This window comes from Aquila chrysaetos, chromosome 22 (genome assembly GCF_900496995.4).
Source record: "Aquila chrysaetos chrysaetos chromosome 22, bAquChr1.4, whole genome shotgun sequence".
NCBI lineage: Eukaryota > Metazoa > Chordata > Aves > Accipitriformes > Accipitridae > Aquila > Aquila chrysaetos.
This window is the reverse complement of record NC_044025.1, coordinates 13,190,047-13,211,269: the sequence shown is the minus strand read 5'-3', so window position 1 is coordinate 13,211,269 and position 21,223 is coordinate 13,190,047. Positions and strand designations below refer to the sequence as shown.

The 21,223-nt window shown below is 44.1% G+C and overlaps 1 protein-coding gene across 1 annotated transcript; it reads left to right on the top strand.

Moving 5' to 3' along the window:
• Positions 1-381: 381 nt before the first annotated feature.
• On the top strand, positions 382-16,639 carry LSM11 (LSM11, U7 small nuclear RNA associated). The gene is made up of 4 exons (XM_029998165.1): positions 382-866; positions 5,357-5,496; positions 6,264-6,347; positions 7,887-16,639. Exons 1-4 carry the CDS (start codon positions 437-439, stop codon positions 8,289-8,291), a joined length of 1,059 nt encoding a protein of 352 aa, XP_029854025.1. The 5' UTR covers positions 382-436; the 3' UTR covers positions 8,292-16,639.
• Positions 16,640-21,223: the final 4,584 nt, after the last annotated feature.

Genomic DNA, 21,223 nt, shown 5'->3' with positions numbered 1-21,223 from the left:
ACGCAAATTCTGTCGCAACCGCCTTTTGCCCAGGTGCCATTTCATGGCCCGGGACAGGTGGAGCGAGCTCCCTGCTCGGGGGAGCACCCCCAGGACAGCCGGGGGGGTCCGGGCTGGGCTGCAGAGAGGGGCCGCAGCACAGAGCCCGCCGGTGGAGTCGCACCAGGGAGCTAACTGAAGGCGCAGGGAGGAGGGAAAGGGCAGCAACACCGGAGCACCCGCAACGTCCCGGCCTGCCGCCTGTCCCGCACCCCGGCCGGCGGCAGCTCCTCCCCTTCGGTCCCGGTCGCGGTCCCGGTCCCGGGCGGTGCTCCGCCGTCTCCCCTCCCCGCCCCGCCCCGCCCGGACCCTGCTTAGCTTGGGGGCGCGCCGGGCGGCGCGGCAGCGGCCCCTAGCGGCGGCGGTGGCGGTCCGGGCCGCCGCCCGCCAGCCCGGCATGGAGGAGGACGAGGGGGCTGCGGGAGGCGCGGAGCAGCGGCGTCCCCGCCGCCGGCCCGGGGCCGAGCGCTCCCCCAGCCCCAGCCGCCTGGACGTGAGCTCCAGCCGCTTCGACCCGCTGCTGGCGCTCTACTCCGCCAGCACGCCGCTGCCCTTCCCCGCCGCGCCCTGCTTCAACAACCTCGCCGAGTACGAGAGCTTCCAGCGCGGCCTGCTCCGCCCGCGCGGCCGCCGCTCCGCTCCCTCCCGCCGCGGCCCGCCCGCCGCCCGCACCGCCCGCCGCGGCGGCCCGACCGCCGCCGACCCCGAGCGCATCCAGCGCCTCCGCAGCCTCATGGTGAACGCGGGCCCGGAGCGGGAGGCGGCCGAGGGCGGCGCGGCGGCCCGGCGACGGCGGGCGCCGCGCAACGTCCTCACCAGGATGCCCCGTAAGGGCGCGGGCGGGCGGCCTGAGGGAGGGAGCGAGCGCGGCCCTGCGGCGGCTGAGGGGAGGGGGAGCCCGGCGCTGGGGGCGGGCGGGAGGTGGGGTGAGGCGGCAGGTTGAGGGGTGCTGGGGTGGGGAAGGGGAGCGAGGAGGGGGGTCGGCGTCAGGGCTGAGGGCGCGGGTGGGAGGCTGGCGGAGGGCTTGAGGGCGAGGAGTGGGCCTGCGCTGGGCTGAGGGGTGATGGAGGCCGGGGAGGGGGGGGGGAAGGCCGTGGGGGCTGAGGTGGGGTCGAGGGGTGCGGGTTGGGCCGGAGTTTGGATGTTCGAAGCGAGGGGGGGCTGAAGATAAGTGGTGGGGTGACAGCAGGGTGCGGGTGGGTCGGGGCGGGGGGGGGAATGGTGGAGTTCGGGTGGAAAAGGAGACCCGCGTGCTGGGTGAAAGGCTGGGAAAACTGTGCAGAAATGAGGAACGGTGCTTCTCATGGGACTGCTTACTCAGAGAGGACGCTGATTTTGTTATGGTGACGTCCTTGTCTGTTAGTTGGTTAATTACGTTCATTCTCTTGATTTTAAGGGAAAAAGGATGAGAAACTGCTGTGCTTTCAAAAGTACTGGTTTTAATCAGATTTGAGCCCGGGCAGCTCGTAGTTAAATTGTAATGGCCTCAAGTTGCAGCAAGGGAGATTTAGGTTAGATATTAGGAAAAATTTCTTTACTGAGAGGGTTATCACACATTGGAACAGGCTGCCCAGGGAAGTGGTTGAGTCACCATCCCTGGAGGTATTCAAAAAGTGGGTAGACGGGGTACTCCATAACATGGTTTAGTGGGCATGGATGATGGTTGGACTCGATGATCTTGAAGGTCTTTTCCAACCTAAATGATTCTATGATTCTATAACCGCAGCACGAGCCTGTAACGCACTGCTATATCTTGGTTACTAACTGTACGTCCTGGGGGCATAAATACAATGCTGGCGTTTCTAGTAACGTGGTGATAGAACAGGGGATTGAGGTGGGAGGCAGCTGTGATGTTGCCATATGAGGTATCTGTGATGATGATAAAAGTTTCTTGTCTAAATTTGTCTAAATTTATGCATGCAGTCAGGGTTATAGCACCTAAACATTAAAGGGTGCAACTTGTGCACCTACACCAAGAACCAAACGGCATTGCTATCGAATGAGATGCCATTTTAGTGCACTTAATTAAAAATACTGGGTATTTATTGGAATCAAAGCATCTCTTCTAATTACCAGCGTCACCATAATGTTCTTTTTGTAAAAAGGCAAAGCCCAAAATGTTCAATTCTGAATGCCCAAAGCAGGACTACTTTCTTGCTCAGACACCAAAACGTAATGTATTCATTGCCATAGGTGCTGCATGATTCTAAATATCATGTCAACTTAGCGTTCCGTGCAAATGCGAAGGTTCTGTTGGTGTAGGATTTCCTAAAGAACTGACCTTAAATATTGATTTAGGATCTTAATATAAAGTATCTGTATTTGGGTAACTGTGATGGAAATTGAAAAAAAACTTCTGTAAAAATTAACTTCCATGGTGGTCTAGCAAATAAATTATATGCTTCCATTAAGAGCACGTATTTAATATCCACACATCTAAAGCTGGACAGTGTGGACTTTGAAGAATGCTGGCACAACTGACATAGAAAGTGCTATTCAGCAGTCTGGAGAGTTTTAAGAATACTTTATAGCCAAAATTGTGTGCTTTCCCTGTAAGTAGGGGGCCTGTCTGCACTGCAGGTAGGCCAGTGTTTGAAGCTTGGATTCTAAGGCAGTAGCTGCCTCTGAAAGTAACTGTGATACATGGTTTGCTGCGTCCTGCGGTTGTGATGCTGTGCTCCCAGGTAGCTGTGACAATGTATGACGTGTTCCTTAAATTCAGTAGGTCAGAAATGTAAAATGGAGCTAAAATTTTGCCTGTCATGATTTCAGATGTAGCCATAAAAGTAAGGAGGAAGCTACTTTAGCAGTGCCTGTTTTGGATCAGTCAGGAGAAGCTATTTCTAATTACTTTGCATTTACCAAGGGGCAGAGAACTCATGTGCAAATGGTTACTACAGAGCAGTTAGAAAGGCATTTGATAGTATTCTGAGTTATTTCAGCTATTCTAACTTGCTTTGCTCTTGGTTTGTTGGGGTGGTTTTGGTTTTTTGTGGGTTTTTTTTTTCAATCTTGCCTCTTAATAAAGTCTACCCTGAGGGCGGGGACTTGAACTTAACCAGAGTTTGGATCTTCAGTTTCTCCTTCCTGGGGTACTTGCCCTCTGGCTTACAGTAGTTTTCTAGTCGTTCTTCAGAATCCTGGTATTAAGCATGTGCCTATTTTATACAAATAGGGTTTGGATTTTGAGTACAAAACCAGCTAGGTAACTCTTTTCCCTATGGATTGAAAAATTTTTAATATTGGTACTTAACAGCATCAAAAGCTGTAGGCAAATCTAGCTGCATGCAGAGCCTGGTCATTACAGGCTTTGATGCTTGCAGAAGAGGTATGTTGCAAAAATAAGTTCCTTGTGTTGCTGGTTTTATTTTTTCCAAGAAGTGGATGTCAGATTGTTGAAAGGTTTTTGGATGATGTGTTCTGCTCTTTTGATCAGGTGAAGCTGGAGGTTTGCCCTGGTGAAGCCGGAACCTTATGCAGCAAGGAAAAGTGGGAAAAGCATGTATTGCCTAGATTTGGCAGAGCTGTAAAGTAGTGTTTTCTACTAGGCCTAATGGGATGCCGACAAGCAAAGGCATAGCTGGAAATAAGGATTGTACTTGGATATTTATAAGAAGTAGATAAAGTTCCTATGTAAAGGGAACATTGGAATCTAAAATCTAAAAAAAAAATCTAAATCTAAAATGATCTGTAAATTCTCAGGGTTGGTTAGAAAAAATACTGTTATCTGATTAAAAGCATCTATCTGATGTAGTGATGGTGTCATCTGTGGTTCCCGTGATGGACTTGTGAATTCAGAACATAAGTTCGTCATCAGTTTGGCTGAAGGAAGCACAGAGACTCATGAAAAGACCCCCCCTAAGGAAAGCTGGGAGGTACTGAGCTTATGCTCTGTGTGAGAGCAATTTTCTCCAGCTATCCAGCTGAAGAGGGCTGGCAAGAAGACAATGGATCTCAAAAAATAAATGTGATTAGGTTAATTCAGAGGAAACTGCTTTAGATTTCCCTGCTGTGGCTAAGAATTACCGTGCAGCCAAATACTGCAAATCAGCTATCATACGTTAACGTTTTACATTGACAGGATGCATCTTCTAGTGTTCAAATCAAACCTTGCATACATAGTCCCTAAGCACAAGGCAAGAGATCATCTCTGACTCAGGTATTTTATTAACATGAAGAACTGTGTGAGATTTTAGACCAATACTCTTCCCTGACTCTTAGTAGGAATTGTACAGCAATCCTGGGGCTGTGTTTGCACAAGCAAATGGGTAGCTGTAATTTATCACTGGAATGGCTTTGCCATGGCGTGGGTAGAAGTTGTTAAGTAAATAATACCTATGCCTCTAGATAACTTACACTTGCAAAGATTTCTAGTGTGCAGATAAGGCTTGTGTGTACCATGTAAGCTTTATGTTTTACTGAATTCCTTTGGTTTTGCCCTGAATAAAACCATTATTGTTCTGTGGTTTAGCATGGTTTCATTGGTGGCTGCTTATAGTAATTTTATTTCTTTGCCAGAGACTTGTACATCTTTGAAGTACGTTTGGCTGGCTGCTGAAAGTTTAACTGAAACAATACATTTTCATCAATTTAAACTGATCCAATTTAGTTAGTTGAAGAACTTTGAGTCATTCATTGTTTCAGAAATGTCCTTGTAAAGAAAAGGAACATATCTGATACAATACTTTAACAGATTGTAACTAATCTGAGGTAGCCTTAACTAGGCATTAGTCTTTTCTGCAAAATTATCTCTGCCTCCGTGAGCCTTCTGTTCCCTCTGAACCACTTTTTTTTAAGATTAGCATTACTTAGTATGTTTTTGAAATGTAGCAAAAAGATTTGCAGCTAAGACTGATTTGGCTGCAGGTTATGCAAAGCAAAACCTTCATATTTTCTGAAGTCTTTGCTGTCCCCACTGTAAGAAGAGTTTTGGTGGTCTAGTAGAATCATAGAATCATTTAGGTTGGAAAAGACCTTCAAGATCACCAAGTCCAACCATCATCCATGCTCACTAAACCATGTTATGGAGTACCCCGTCTACCCACTTTTTGAATACCTCCAGGGATGGTGACTCAACCACTTCCCTGGGCAGCCTGTTCCAATGTGTGACAACCCTCTCAGTAAAGAAATTTTTCCTAATATCTAACCTAAATCTCCCTTGCCGCATCTGCAGTGCATTACAGTGCTCTGGGGCTTCTTATTTCTTTTGCTGTGAAGACAAATGTTGTACCAAGATCTGCCATACTTCTGCATACTTCTGTATTATATATATATATGTATTTTGTTGAAGACTAGTGATGTTGTCTTTTTGTTGTAGTCCATGAAGGCAGCCCACTGGGGGAACTTCATCGCTGTGTCCGAGATGGTGTAAAAATCAATGTCCATATCCGCACTTTCAAAGGGCTTCGTGGAGTCTGCACAGGGTTTTTGGTTGCATTTGACAAGTTCTGGAATATGGTAATTATTGTTCAAGCCCTTGATTTATAATGGCTATATCGAAAACTTGAAATTTGCGAAAGGTTTAAGCAAACTACATTTTGAGAAGATTAATGTGGTATTGTAGTTTATACAGCTAATTTGCTCTGGCACTGAGTGCTGGGTTTCAGACCTAAGTGGTGCTTGGTGGTAGATTGGTACATCTGAGAGGTGCCTAACCATCTTAGAGAGGTTTTAGGTGAGAGAGAACCTTTGAAGAGTTCCCAACATCTTCAAAGGTTTTGTATAAGAACCCAGGAAGGTGGAATATGAGGAATATCAGAAGCTTCCAAAGATTTCTCTGCAAAACCCAATCTTCTTATAGTGGTAGTCACTTCTGTGGTTTTTCACTAACACACCACTGGGATGTCAGTGACAAAAGCTTTTCCATGTGTTCTACCTCATGAAGATCTTAAAGACAGTGCATGGAAAAGCAGCTATTAAATATTTGTGAGACTGGAGCTGTGAAAAGTTTGGAAATGGTGGGGGGGATGAGAGGGGGAAGGATTTTGCAGGCAAGGCTCTCAAAGATTTGCAAGTAATGCAGAATGGATGCTAGGCTTTGCTGTTGCTTTTATACCTCAGTACAACTTAGATGATTAAGAAACCAGCTCCAAAGCACAGCTTGTTCCTAGGGTGGATTTTCTTTCAGATAGAACATAATTTCATAGTGCTATGACACAAAGCTGGTCCAAAGGTTCTTCATGTTTTCTTTTAATTTTGACCTTTCCATTTCTTTTATCTTCTAGGCCCTGACAGACGTGGATGAGACTTACAGGAAACCAATAATGGGCAAAGCTTTCTACGCAGAACCTCAGCTCACACTAACCCGGGTATATAACCATCTCCAGTTTTCTTTTTTTTTTTTTTTTTTTTTAAGTATCTCCTTTTCAAAGTAGTAAAAGAGGAGCATTGATTGGAAAACTGTATTTACGTTTGAAATATTTTACCTCCTTTTATTACAGATGACTCTAAAATGGCTTGAACTGGGGCAAAAGAAACCAGTTTTCTGACCTCTTTGAAAGTACCTTGGCCGTAGTTCAGTGTTACAGAAGTTCCAGTTCAGAGTTCCTAGTATCAGATCACAGTTGCTGCCACTGCTTAGTGCAATATGCTGACTTTCTATAAGCACACTCTGTGGTTTTTGATTTATTTGTTCTGTGCATTTTTTGCACCCATGACTGATCCAGTCCACATTTGTCCTGCCAGGTGATTTGGCAGTGCATAACTACGATACTGATGTTCCTGGAGCGACAGTCTTTGTCTCCAGCCAACGAAACAGCATGTCTGGTCGCTTGAACTTCTAGTCTAGGTACTGTGAAGCCCAAGATTCTGCACGTTGCTCCAAAGCGAGACACACTCTAGGATCCAGCTGCAAAAAAAGATGTTTACGAAGTTGAGAACTGAAGAGATGATAGATGGACTTCTGAACAATGAAGGAAAAAAAAAATTTGACAGGGCTGTGCCTGTTGAATGGCATAGCTCTGGGCCTTTCATCAGAGAAGCATCACAAAAACTTTTAAACAGTTTCATTGCGAGGAATTTGCTTTCAAATTCCTGCCATTTAAATCTGTTTTCTGATCGATCCCACTCTTCCTTTTTTAAAGATTACTTAAAAATAATCAAGTTGTCATTGTTCCTTTAGCCCACTCTAACAGGGATTGGCTTTCCATCCTGTTGCTGGGAAGAGACAGGCTAACTGAGAATCCTTTTAATTTGTCAGTATTTCATAAAAGCTTGCCTGCTGCCAGAGTGAAAGCAGTTTCTTTTCCAGTTTCAGCACCACGTATTCTTAGATTAGTGAGTTCATGCAGTGCTTTGGATCTGCTGCTCTAGCTTTTATTATTTTTCTATTGTTTGTGGTCTGCTCACCTCCCAGAACACCTGCATGGCATCTTTTAGTTTGTTTTGGAGAACACAAGAGGTCCATCATTTTTTCGGTATATACTCTTTGCTGATTGAGGCCCCTTATCTTAGGGATTCGTGTCCTGTCTGAAGACACAAGGGTGGAAATCTCTCTCATACTATCTGACAACATTACAAGAGCATTGGGGAAAGTGAGGTAATGGAGCAACTTTGTAGCTTTCTGTTGTTCCTGACCAAAGTTAAATGCTACTGCACATCAGTATTGCTCCCCAAATTAAATTCGTCAGTGCTCACATAAAGACACTCACGTGCATGCAAGACATCTGTTCACCTTATGTCACTGTTTGGCAAGAAAACGTAGTTTTTATTGCTGGTAAAGGTTCTTCACTAATTATGTATTGTCAGCTCTGATTTGGGATCGTATACGCAAATACCATGTAGAAATGCTGAACAAGTGGCCTCTCGTTTTATGAATGTGGCCATACACATAAATGTTTTTTTTACAGCTGTTTGACAGACTCAAACTGCAGGAGTCCTCAGTAAAGAAGGGAGCTGACTCAAAGACTGTCTCAGAGGAGCTAGCCCTGACAAATGACTCTCAGACGCTGGGACTGAAAGTTGGATCAGGACGAGTGAGAGCAGAAGATGAGCGCGAGAGGCAGAAACGCTTGGGCAGAGCTGGAGAAAAGAAGATGCCAGGTGACAGTCTGCATCTGGCTGCCAGAGGTGAAGCTGATGTGGGTAGCGGGACTGCCCACACAGAGGGTGCCAATGCTGGTGGTACCCGTGCAAGAAGCCAGTCACGGAGAAGGCGGCGGCCCAAAGTGGATTATCAACAGGTGTTCACACGTCACATAAACCAGATTTTTATTCGAGGAGAGAATGTCTTGCTTGTCCATTTAGCACATTGACTTGGCTGAGCCTTTGTCAGTGTATTTATTTGATAGCATGAATTGCCGCTGCAGCTCTCATTGCTATTTAGTGTTCTCATTAAGTGTGATGCTACTGTGACTGGTTTCCCATTGCCATAACAAGGTAGGGGAAATAATTTTAACTGGAGCATCCTGAGCTTGATGCCAAAGCAGCCTCCTTGATCTCTGTTGGGGGTCTCAGAACACGGTCAGCAACGCAGTTGTTTCTGTGAGATGAGGGAGGTAAGCACAGATCCCACTGCTCTTTAAAAAGAAGCTAAATGGAGAGGGTTGGAAGAGATTTTTGGTGTATTCAGTTATAGGAGCTAATTGTGGCACACGTTTAAGGAGCTTAAGATTAGATCTCCACCTGAAATGAATCGCAAATGCTATTTTGCATGTTCTGAGTAATCTCAAGGGAAGATTGCTAATGAAACCAACAGTTTATCTGCCGTTGTTACGTGGATGTCTTCTTTTCCAGACATAATTCTGACAGTCATTTTGAAGTAGTCTATAAAAAGGTGGAGTGACATGCTGCTGATGGCTATTGGCCTCTTCTTCATAGTTAGCTCTGTAATGCCCTGTGTGATAGAAAACCTCTTAATTGAAAATGGCTCTTTTTCTGTGAATGATGGCAGGACTTTTATTTTTTTTCAATACCAAAGCTTAGGCTTCTATTCGTAATGCTGTGCTTTAGCCCTCTGTCACCAGCAAGCAGCTAATGTAGCTGATCCAGGGACCTCCATATTTGGAGTTTATCTGTGAATGTTGTGGATGCAGATGGAAAATTGTACTTTTATATTTCACCCATTCGCTACTTATTGTAATAGTGAGGTTTGCAAAGATGTAGTTTTTCTTGTCAGATATAAATGTTTGTGCTGAGCACAATTGTACTGTATCTAAGCGCCTTTCAAGTTCCCTCTATTGAAACTAGAGGTGCTGTGTCTCCAGCAGTTCTCATGGAGCAGAAATCTTCATGGGTCTTTCCTATCCATGTGAATGATGCATCATCTAATTCCAGTTGAACTGAGCTTTGGAGGTGTGCCTAAAAGTGTTTTGAAGTATAAAAGTCAAACTCGGCTCATCAGTGGTTTTATTTTAGCAAGGTTGTTAAGCTACTGTAGATGAGGCCAGGCTTCTGTGGGTGTAAACTGCTTTCCAAGAGACCTACATGTAGAAGTTTGAGGGTAAATGAAACTGTTACATTATGTAGCCTGTTTCCTGAGTTGTCAAAAGGACACTAGATTTCACACTGCTCTTCCTGTATTCATCTCAACTACCTTATTCTTCGCAGCAGCTGCATGTGTTTAAGATGAAGTTGGGAAATTGCTTTATAGCAGGTCTTGTATTGCATATAGAGGTCATAAGTCCTCAAACTGAGTGGCTGTACTCTCAGTGACATCTATTTTTGTTGCTGCAAATGCAGCATACTGCTTGCTTGTCGTTAGGGGTATGTCTGGTGTTTGGGTGAATTACAGAAATCATTTAGCAGGAGTTCATGGACACACAAAGCAGCTGTATGCCTCTGGGGGAGCCTGAAACTTTTATGTCAACATTTCAGATGACATGGGGCTTGGATGGCTGATCAGCTGAGCCACTGAGCTGCAAACCCAAGTTTAGCCTGGGACAGAAGTGCCTCAGCATAAAAAGTACTGTTGAGGCAAAACAGTTTCATCAAGAGTGGAAAAAAAAGAAAAGAAAAAAGGAAATAATATCTACAGTTTCTTATTATACATAGCTTTATTACTGTAATCCCTTCCTACTATGAACTGAGACTAGGCACTGAAAAGATTCTTCTCTTGGAGGTTCTTGTTTCCTCTCCTTTTAGGCTGTTCTTGTTTGTGTGCATGTAGTCTGCAGCTCTTCCCTCTCCCTCCTCCCCGCCTTCTGTTAGTACTTTGTCTCCTCAGGACATTCTAAACTCTGGTTTAGGAAGATTGTTCTTGTATTCACCCCTAGTTGTCTTGGCTTTCTGAACTTTTCTGGTTGGCTTTCTATGTGGTTGCTAACTAATCAGAACCCTTGCAAATTATGAGAAACATGTGAAGCTAGAAACAAGGGGCTTATTTCTGCTCCTGACTTCTCAGCAGCTTTTATTGCAAGTGAATATTTTTCTTCGTTATGTTTTTGGTTGTGGGTTGTTTTTTTCCCCCTCTGCCTTCTGACTGTTTTGTTTTTATTTCAGTTGCTTGGGATGACTTATCGCTGCCTTTTCCATTCATGCAAAAGACCTCTCCTCTTTCCTTCATACTTGACCAAAGGGTGTCAAATCTCTGCTCAGGCCTATGTACTATGACATCTAATTGAATTCTTGCTTTTCTTTACCTCATATTTTTAATTATCTTTGTCTGCCTAGTTTATACTGCCTTGTGTATTAAATAAGATACAACTACCATGAATGTTCTTGTGGCTGTACTGCCCTCTTTCCTTGTCAGTTGACATTTCACCAAGTTCTCAGTTGCTACTAGAAGTCTCTGTTTCCTTTCATCAGAATTTTTTCTCTGAAACCTTGCAGGTGTTTGTTGCTTCACATCTACAAGTCTCTTTTTTTACGTTTTATGAAAAATGCTGGTGCTTAGACTTGCTTTTGTGCCTTGATTTTTATATCGTCACTGACCTGTTCTTCCAAAATCATCGCCTCAGTCAACAAACCTGGTTAAGAACTACACAGTTTGTCTACTTTTTTTGCTCTACCTCATTATTAAACCGTTCCTCCTCTATTCTCATTGTTTTCTCATCTGTGCAGTTGGTTAAAATTCTCTCTTCCAGTTTGGATTTAATGGCTTATTTGTGATTCTTCATTTGTTTCCTACTTCCCCATCCACCACTCTCATTATTTCCAAGCTGCTTCCTAAATACAGCCTCTTGTACAACTTCAGATCTTCCAAAATGTCTTCCTTTTCCCTACTTTTTCTGATATTGTATCTTTTTAAAGCCCATTATCAAAATGCTATTTTATGAATTTTGTCTCTTTCAGGCATAGCATTTGTGATTTTTGTCTTTCAAGCATCATGATTGTGACTAAGCAAGTGATCCAGTATGCGTGTTGTCACTTGCATGTTTAATACTTAAGATAAAGTTACTCTTTCAATAAAATTGAATGTGATGTTCTGAAATGAAGTCTTCTACCTCACTTAAGTATTCATGTAAATCTGTTTAAAAAAAAGAAAAAAAAAAGAAAACAACCCTTGGAAACAAAGGAGCTTTGGATTTTTTTATTGTTTCTGGTAATTTCTTTCCATGTTTTTCCTCGTCCAAACTCAGCATAAAATCCATGTTCTTTGTTCAAAAAGCTGTCTGCTCCTAACCATTCTCTATTGCTGCAGTGTCACAAAGATGGTGTGAGCATAGACACCTGAAGTCATTATGCTAAAGAATGAAGAGTAGGAGCAGGAGGCAGTCTTAAGAAACAGAGCTGTGTGAGAATGGAAAAGCTTTGGGCCAAATATAAAGAACTCCCTGGAAAGGATCCATGTACTAGTTGCAACCTGTCCAGTATTTCTAGGACATTGTTCACCCTGGTGCTCAGCAGTGATTCCTAAAGCGTGTTTATGGTGAGGTACCGAACTACTGCAAGGAGCAGTTTTCTGAACTACCTTTGAAGATGTGTTGTGATAATTTGAGAATTTTTTAGAATAATTTCTAAAATAGCAGACAAATACGAAACTTGTGAAATGTTAGTGATGCCAGCTGCAGAAACAATGTAATGCAATAGTCTTGGAATGTGATGTCACAGATATATCTCACAGTGTCATTGTGTATGTTTTCATTGCCAACACAGTTCAGTAGGGAGCCAAGTCTCACGGTTACTTTAAAAGTGATGATTTTATTTGTATGGTGATATAATTCTAGGTACCTTTGCATGTAGTCCGAATGGGGTTTTCATGGAACCACAGCATAAAACCTTGCTGTGCTGTGGGAATGCAGGGAAACTGGTAGGGAGAATCAGGCTGAAAGCTGCAGTTATTTGTATTATATGGTATGATATGTATCATATGATACAATATGGTATCATATGTATGGGTAGCCTAGAGTTATGGGTATCATGGCTGGGATTATTTCTTTGGAAACTCTTTTGCACAGGTGCTTCATTTTTATCAAACACTTAAACAGGGCTGTGGTAGTAGAATAGATAAGGCCAAAGGAAAAAAAAGGAGCTTATAAAAAGTGTGGTTTTACTTCCTTCTCTCAACTGACTTGTCCAGCTTGTTAATTGCCTGGAATTTTTTTTTTCTGATCTAGAGACAGATACTTAGCATGTCCTCACCAGGGGGTTACTGAAGTAGTGGGCGTACTGTTTTCCATCTGCTGCTTGTCCTTCAGTTTCTGGATTCATTGTTGCTGATGCAGCTTTCCCTTCTGTATCATTTGGAAGCAGGGCAAGGTCTCTCAGTGGGAGTAGGCTTGACTGCCCACTATTTTTTTCCCCCTCCCTAAGGAATGTTACCCTGTGTAGTTTTGCATCCAGATAGCCTTTGGCTATTCTTGATTTTCATACTACTCTCTGCAGACTTTTGGAATTATTTGGTCACAAGAATTATGTATCTTGGATCAGTTGGAGTAAACTGATTTTTTAAAAAAAATATTTTTTTTTATTTTTTTACTTATTTTTCTTCCCACAGTCTTAGGTTTTCCTAGTTTGCTGTTGCAGTCACCCACTTGCACCTATGAATCACCATGGGTGAAGAAGTGTCCAGGAAAAAAGAAGCAGAGAAAAAAGATGTCTAATTTTTGTTGAATTTGACATTCTGCCCACCATGCTGCCCACGCTTACCCTTTCTATTGCTTACTGGCACTGACCTAAATGAGACAAGTGGAAACAATGATTTCATCTAGAATCTTGAAAGAAAATGGAAAGGCAGCAGGGACAGCAAACTGAAAATACTCTAAGTTTCTGAAGATGTATATCTCCTGGTAAACTTCCTGTCTTTGATTAAACAGATCAGAATTCTAACCACTATCTTAAACTGCAAGCTCTGCAACTGGATAAAATTGGAAGGCACAGTATTACACCCTTTCAGAGGCAATGCAGCAGCAGTAGCAATGATGCAGTGATTCTGTCAGCCAGGCAAGCTCTTTCCTGAGAAGCTGTTGAGTTATATGTTAGTCTCTGCCTCAAAGCATAACGGCAAAATACTGCGAATTAATATGAAGATGTTTTCTCTCCTGCCTGCATTGCAAAGTGTAAAACATAAATTCTAAAGTGTGCATCTTCTGCAACCCAGAATTATTCCAGTTCATGCTTTCACTTCTTGACATTGGCTTAAACATTTGAAGTTTGTACTATAGCAATCCTAAGACAGTCTTTGCTATAACATTATGAAAGGCTAACACTTACTAGAAATGATACTGAAAAACTAAGGTATTACAGAATTTGTGGAATTCTTATTGTAATTAAGGTATTGCAAACCAAAAATATCTATTCCTAAGGATATTATCAAGATGCACAAATGGAAATGTGTGAAGCCACAACCGGAAGAAGAGATGATAAAGAAATACTTCCCTTCTTCTAGTGAAGGAAGATGATCTTCCTAGAGCAAGACAGTAATTTCAAAGCTCATTCTCCCAGTTTGCAGGCTTGATGGTAGGTGGGCCTAAACAGGCCAAAACTTAAAGTGAATTAAGCATGCACAAAAAACAGAGCTGAAAGAGGCATGGCTCAGTTTGCAGACTTGAGTATCAACACCCTAACTTTACAGAGTTTCTAGAGAAGCAACTCCATTTTACAGTCCTAAAGTCTACAGCATTAGCTCCATGCAGAGTTTTCTTGGCGTTATTACCATTGCCTATAAGAAGATGACAAATACAAAGGTTGTGATGTGCAGTTCTGTATTATCTTTTTCAAGACACTGCAGTGTACACAGTGGTGAGATCTGACTAGGTGGACGGAGGAAGACAGGGGCAGCCAGCTGCAGTAGAAACTGAAGGGGAGAGACCTAAAATCTTCGCAATACCCTTCTGGCTAATGAGCTAGAAGTCTAGCAAAGGAGGATAGACTCCAAGCTGAGCTTCATTTTTAAATTTACCAAAAATATTAATACCCTGTTAGGATATACTTGGACCAAAAGATAAGAATGCACTCAAGTTTTCATTTAGAAACTTTAACTTGGTCAGACTTTTTTCCAGCAGTGCCTGTGTCTCACATTCAGATAAACATTATTACAAATATTTTTTTAAAAGTACTGTGCTGTTCATGTAGCCAGTAATGTTCATTTCGTATCTAAAAGGTGCTTTTAACAGTGACTGTCATTAGAAGGAAACACCCATTTTCAGGAGGTAACATGTCTTTTCTTCTATTCTGACTTACAACTTAAGATGAAATTGGCAACAGCTGGATATAAGTAAAGCAGTTAAAATTTGCTTGGAAAGAAAAACCAATTTTTTAAAAATCACAGCTTTTTCTGTCAGGTGTTGCCAATGTATAAGCAGGAAAAAGCATCAATTGTTACATGGTAGAAATGTTGTGGAGAAAAACCTTGCTATTTAAGAGCATCCTTTGCTGCTGTCTTTTTTACCTATTAGCAGTCTGGGCAGCAAAAAAAAAAAATGAGGCCACTTGGGAAGAGATAGACAAGGCAGTGTGATGGTCCTCCCTCCAGGTGGGCACTGCAGGATCAGTGCACTTGATGAAGACTTTTCTTGATGGGAAAAAATGTGCGTAATCTACTGTAAGTATAACGTGTACCTCTCTGTACATTTTCCTAACTATAGGCTTTCATGGCATGCTGAAAGTGGGAAAGCGGGCAAAGAAAAAGGAGGAGAGAGGAATTACTTTACTTGGTGATAACTCCTTGAAATGGGAGGTTGCTTTTTTTAGCCTGTACAGTTTGGCATAGTTTGGCCAGCATTGGGCAGTTGTGCTCTATAGGTGAAGGGGGCGTATGCAGAGACAGTTCTCAAGTGCAGCCTCTGTTACGTTGTGAGCGTTTCACCGTGCATGAACTGTGCCCCAGAATTCTCTGCCAGACTCCATCTCTAATAACTGACACGTTTGATCTTGCCTCTAAAATTTTGCAGAGGAAACCCAGTGGGAGAAAAAACAAGTAAGCAAATTTCCCCTTTTGAGGCAGGGATGGTAGGAGGCTTGGTTGTCCTTGTTAGCTTCCTTGGGGGTGCAGGAGAAAGGACTACTTTAGTGGAGGAATATCAGAGATGGCTTGTCTCATGATGTTTACAAGTCCTTTTAGGTGTCACTGTAAGTGCTCTTTCTCTTAGCTGGTAGAAGTGAAGGCCTTTCAGGGAAGGAAAATGCCTTCTGATGTTCCTGGATAACTATTTTATTAGCTGCTAGCTTCATAGTGTACACTTGGATGACTTAGCTGAAGAAAATTAGTACACCTGAGACTTTCAGTCAGTCTTGTATTCATTTAGAATGAAAAGTAGTTTGATCAGTTTGTGTAAAAACATATCCATCCTTTTTTCCTCTCAAAAGATCAGTGCTCTCCCTCAGGAAAGAAATGAAAGCTGCTCCCGCTCCTATAGTGATTGCTTCTGATTTCCACTGCTTCAGAGCAAAGTGCAGCTGTGTCATTGTATCTTCAGCGTGACAGATCATTCCGAGATGAGAAAATGAGAGAAGTGTTCGGTTTCTTTAAAACTAAAATGGGCATTATGAGGGGAGCAGTTGTGTTGACCTCTTTTCAAATGGTACTTGCATCCACTGTAGTTGCATGGATTGGGGCTTGTTAACCAATTAGTCATCTATAAAACTTCCTTAACGAACCACAGAGGAGCAGCATGACCTACCAGACTGACATGGGATTAGAAGTCAGGTGCTGACAAATTCTGATCTCTCTACTGCCACTCACTCACTGAATGGCCTTGGCAAGTCACTTTCCTCCCTCTCCCTTATGCTCCACAGCTGTAATACATCTGAGAGCAATCCTTGCCTGTCTCGCAAGGATTTGGGGAAGTGGTGAGTGCTATACAAGTGCCAAGTATTGTTATTAAAACTATAATATGTCAGGTAACGCAGATACATAGATCATCTGCCCTCTTCAGGCACTTGACTGTTAGCCTTATGTCTCGGCACACTAAAAATGTGCAGGATATCAGGTACAACGACGCACTTCAGTCTTGAAATTGCTTATGTCTTCAAGGTCAGATTTGGTGACTTCAATATCTGTTTCACAGCTGCAATACCATGTTTTGGTCGAATGGTGATAAAAGAGAGTGTAACTTGTTTGTAATTCCTTCTCTGTCTTCCTAAATATTTTGTTTCTTAGGAAGCTGATGCTGCTATGAACATATTAAATAATACTGAATTTGCAATATTCTGCTTTCCAGATATAAATGTTTATATTTAAAATTGCTAAGACTGCAATGCAATAAATATATCCATGTAACAACTTGCTTCAAAGCATGGGTTTTTTTGTGCTCTGTCAATATGCTTGCGTCAGTGATGAAGCTGCTACTGTAGCGGTTAGGACAGATGCCTGGATGTGGAGACCACCAGGTTTGAATGCTAGCACTACTATCTAGTCACGTTATCTGGGGGCAAACCAGTCACCTGTGTGTTCAAAAGTGTATTAATGTACAAAATGAGAACATCATTATACCTGTCTTTTAGAGGTGCAGAAGGGAAGCGAACTTCATGTTGAAGAGCATAAGAACTGTTGGCCTGATCACTCAATGTGATCAAAGATCACCGTTACCTTAGTGTGTGGTCTTCCACCATGCCATCAGGAGATGGTTTTCCAGGAATTGGGGAGGTCCAGAGCCAGCATCCAAGCATCTGGTCCAGCGTGTGCATAGCCAGTGGGGAACCTGACTTCCAGGAACCTTTTTATTCCCATGGTAAATTATGCTGATGTATTTGGATCGGAGATGCTAACTATATGGATGCAGCTTCGTAGAGATGGTAACATACCTGTGCTCTGGAATTCAGATGTTTGCTAAAAAGAGTAATTCCCATTGCAACCTGGGAACTGTTTAAAGAGAACAAAATCTGCAGTTTAAAGCCACTACTGGCAATATGAGGATGCATGTAATGAGAAGGATCAGACAGGGGAATTCACAGAAGAGGTCTGCAACCCATTGACTTTCATTTGCATTTTAAAGTGTTGTTTTACACTGGGAGTCTGCCCAGTCTTCCATGTGTCTGATGTTTCCCTGATGTCTTACAAGATGATTTACAGTCAATGTGGCAGTAGACTCTTGCTCTTTTAGATTGTAGTTCTGTCCATTTAATTTACAAGTCCAAAGCACATGAGTTTTGCTTTGATATTCATGCAGGTGCTTAAGGGTGTGTGCTCAAATACCTTCCTAATTTGGAGTCAAAACTGTCGATTAAACTGCAACAGTTGTACTCCCGAGCTCTTGGGGAAACAAGTTCTGTACTGCCACAAAAAACCTTCCCTGAGCTTTTCTCATTGTGTTTTACAGCTCATAAATATTAAAAAAACAAACTCTGTAACTTTTCTAGTGTGGAAAGGCCAGTTAAAACATGGCGCCACCTGAACTAGAAACTTGATCTCCTGTGTGGATGTAGCAGATTGGAGCATTTCAGCCCTTTCTGTGCTGCCATGAGTGAAGTCAGATGGCCAGGTTAGCTCCTGACGTGGATGTGAAGAGCTCACCCAGCCCTCTCCACCTGCTCCATCGTGAGTGCAATAATGTCTGACCTTGCTCCAGCTGCTCGTAAAGCAAATACTTCTGCTCTTGTCAGTTTGCTTTCTGTGGTTTGTGGTGTGGGTTGGTTTGTTTTGGTTTTTTTTTTTTTGCATGCAGGGGACATACATCTGAGAGTATTTAAGCAGGCATTCTTCTCATATCCAATGAGAGTATTGCTCAAATTAAGGAAAAATGATAGCTGGAGTGGTAAGGAAGAGTCACAAATTCTAGTGCTGATCTTGACTGCTCTCCTGGAGTTCTATAAAGCTTTCACCTCCTTTCTGATGTTGCTTTGTCCCTGTTTTGAGAAGAGTGTTGAAATTTTTAAAAAGAAAAATTGGGGAGAGGGGACATCCCTCCTAGCTATGAGAAGTTATGCCTTTTTAGCAATACTGAGGGAATTCAGGTAGCATTTGATCAGGAAGAAAAATTCTCTGAACAGTTCTTCTCAACTTCAAGCTGCATCTTCTTGTTGTGAACGATTTATTATCCCAAACAACTAGCTTATTCCCCACAGTTTCTTACAAGCTTTGGAGATCTCTCTCATCTTGGCATTTATGCGTCTGTCCAGTTATCTTTCATAACATGGACAGTTTCTTAGGTTTGATTATTAGTTTTCTGCAACCTTGCAGTCCTCAACTCTTTAAATGATCTGAGTGACGAAGGGTATGTAAAAAATGAAGTTTTAATAATACAGATGAGTACATTGCTGATTCACATGTTTGGTTTATGGGTCAGTCTGGGTGATGCTCATAGCCTGCTTGAAATCTGAGCAAGTATTTGAATATTTAAAATAGGTATCATTAGGTTTCTGAGTTAATGGACAGTGGATATAAATGGAAGAGTATATAATGGCACCAGCTGAGTTGGATATTCTGATAATGCCAGTCTGCCTCAGTTCTGCTGAATGGAGGTGTGGTTTTTGTGAAGCTCTGACAAGATAATTGTATCTCACAAGATTGGTTTCCTTCACAACCTTGGGCTGTGGGTGCAGCTTTCACCAGGGGAAGGTAATTGTTTGGATCCTGATGGCTGCTTTGAGGCTCTTGTTCCACCTGCCAGTGTCTTGGCACTCGTCTCCTCTTCCTCACCTCTCCTTTCACATTTTGCAGTATTTGGCAACTTTTAAAACAGTTATTTTTATTATAGCCACCTGTGTCACTCTTAAATCTCTTTTGTGTGCCGGTCATCTACACTGGTCTCTGACCAGCTGAAGTGTTTGAGTTTGGGATTGCATTTAATTTGCTCACCTGGGTTTCACTGTTATCCAGCTTTGCCGTTGCTCCCCCTCCAGCTGCTGGTTGTGTCGTTACTGCTGGGGTGATTTTGCTGGTGAGGTTGCCTGCTCCATGCAGCTCTGCGGCATTGCTGCCTTACGCTTAGGAAATGGTGGATACAGAGGTAAGACCGGGCCTGGGTATGTCTTCTGTAACAGCCCCATCCCGCACCGCACAATGAAGCGCACAGGTCTAGATGTAAAGAAATTGCTCTGGGATGCTACTGTTTATGCAGATCCTTTTTAAAGGGTGGTTTGGGAGAGTGAATAGTTAGATCCTGTATATGTAAACAATGACCTGTGCCAATTGCCCAGAAGCTTTTGCTGCTTGATTTTGATGGTCTGGACTCCTCTGGGACATAGCTCCAAACCCCACAGACCCTGTTCCTGCAACTGCCTGTCTGAATGGGCCAAAACAGAGGGAGGAGCACCCAGCCCTGGTGCTCCCTCTGGGGAAACCCATCCCAGGCAGGAGATGGATGGGCACCGCAGGGGGGTGAGGTGTGCTCCTGGTCTGTACTGGGGCCCTGTTCTCTGGGAAAGGACTGGAGAAACTTTCAGGGGTCTGGATGTCTCTCTTCTGTGGGCACTAAATGCTCCAAAAAGTTTGTTCAAGGAATCCCCTACGTGTTACAGCCCTTCAGGTTCCTCTTTCTTCACCTGGGAGTCTTGGCCAGATCCTCCCTTCAGGTTCAGGCGGTGCATCGGTGGAAATGCCAGGCAGACTCTGCCAAGCCCCGTCACCGCTCTTAACGAGCAGAAAATCTTCTGATGCTCCCTCCAAGAAAAAGGGATGATTCAAAATGAACTGGAGGTGACTTCAGCAGTGCGGTTTGAAGGGACCGGACTCGACTGCAATTCCCAAACACCTGCCTGCTTCTCCCCCGCCCCTTCCCCGTCCCTAACGGGAAAAAAAAAAAAAAAAAAAACCAACCTCGAAATGCTGCTGCCGCCCCGGGGCCGGCATCTCCCCTTGCTCGCTGCTCTCGCTCCCCACGAGGTGGCAGTAGGTTGAAGGGAAACCCCGCGGCGGGCAGCGCTCCGGCTCCCGGGGGCAGCGGGGGAGGCAGCGGGGCGGGCAGCGCTCCGGCTCCCGGGGGCAGCGGGTTTCCCCAAAACCGCCGTCCTAGGGCACCTGCTGGGCTGCGGGAGGCCGTGCGGGTGGTGGGGTGGGCTCTCCACCGTCCGCTCCCTGATGGCGAGGTGCGTAAGGGATGGACGCGCTCCTCGCTGCGTCTTCTGCATCCCACCCGTGTCTCTGAGAACGGGTGGAGGTGAGACCGGGGCAGCCAAAAATCCCGAGCGGATCCGTGGGGTGCGTGCGGGCTGTTGCCTAGCTCAAGCCCACAGTTTGGGTGATCGTCGGACACGGCATCCGCCGCTTCGCGGTGTCTAGGTCAGGCCCCGAATGCCGCAGCCCTCGTGAATGGTTACGCGTTAGATCTCCGCAGAACATCGATTCCCACCTCGATAGGCCAAATCAAGTTCCCCCATAAATATAGTTGTCCTGGAGCGATCGCATGGCTGAAGCCACTGGGAAAGAACCTTCACCTCCAGGCCAGGGGCTGACAACAGGAGGCAACGGCAGGAACTGGCCAAAAATTTGTTGCCCTGTGTTGGCTTAGGGGTGCTCTCTGCAAACCGATTTCTGGGTCTTGCACCAGAGCCTGCAAAGGGAACACCGGGGCAGGCAAAACATCACTGGATTTGTCCTAGGGAATACGCAGACACAAATCTGAAGACCTCGATGGCAGGCAGCTCTTAGCAGAGGGGAGCATCGCCAGGCCAAGCTGCAGGAGCGGCAGCGTGGCTCTCGCAGGTAACTGTTGTGTGTGGGTTTGGGTATAAGAGTAGCAGGAGTCTTATAGCCATCCGACGTGGATGATGGGCATGGCTGGAGGAAATGTTGGCTGTGGGAGGAGAGCAGGAGTCAGTCTGCTTGGTGGTGGGCTTACTAGAACACAGCTGCAAACAGCGACCGCTAGCAGATGCTGCCCAGGCTGTAAAACAGCGCCGCATGGGTATCCGTATCTTGTCGTATATG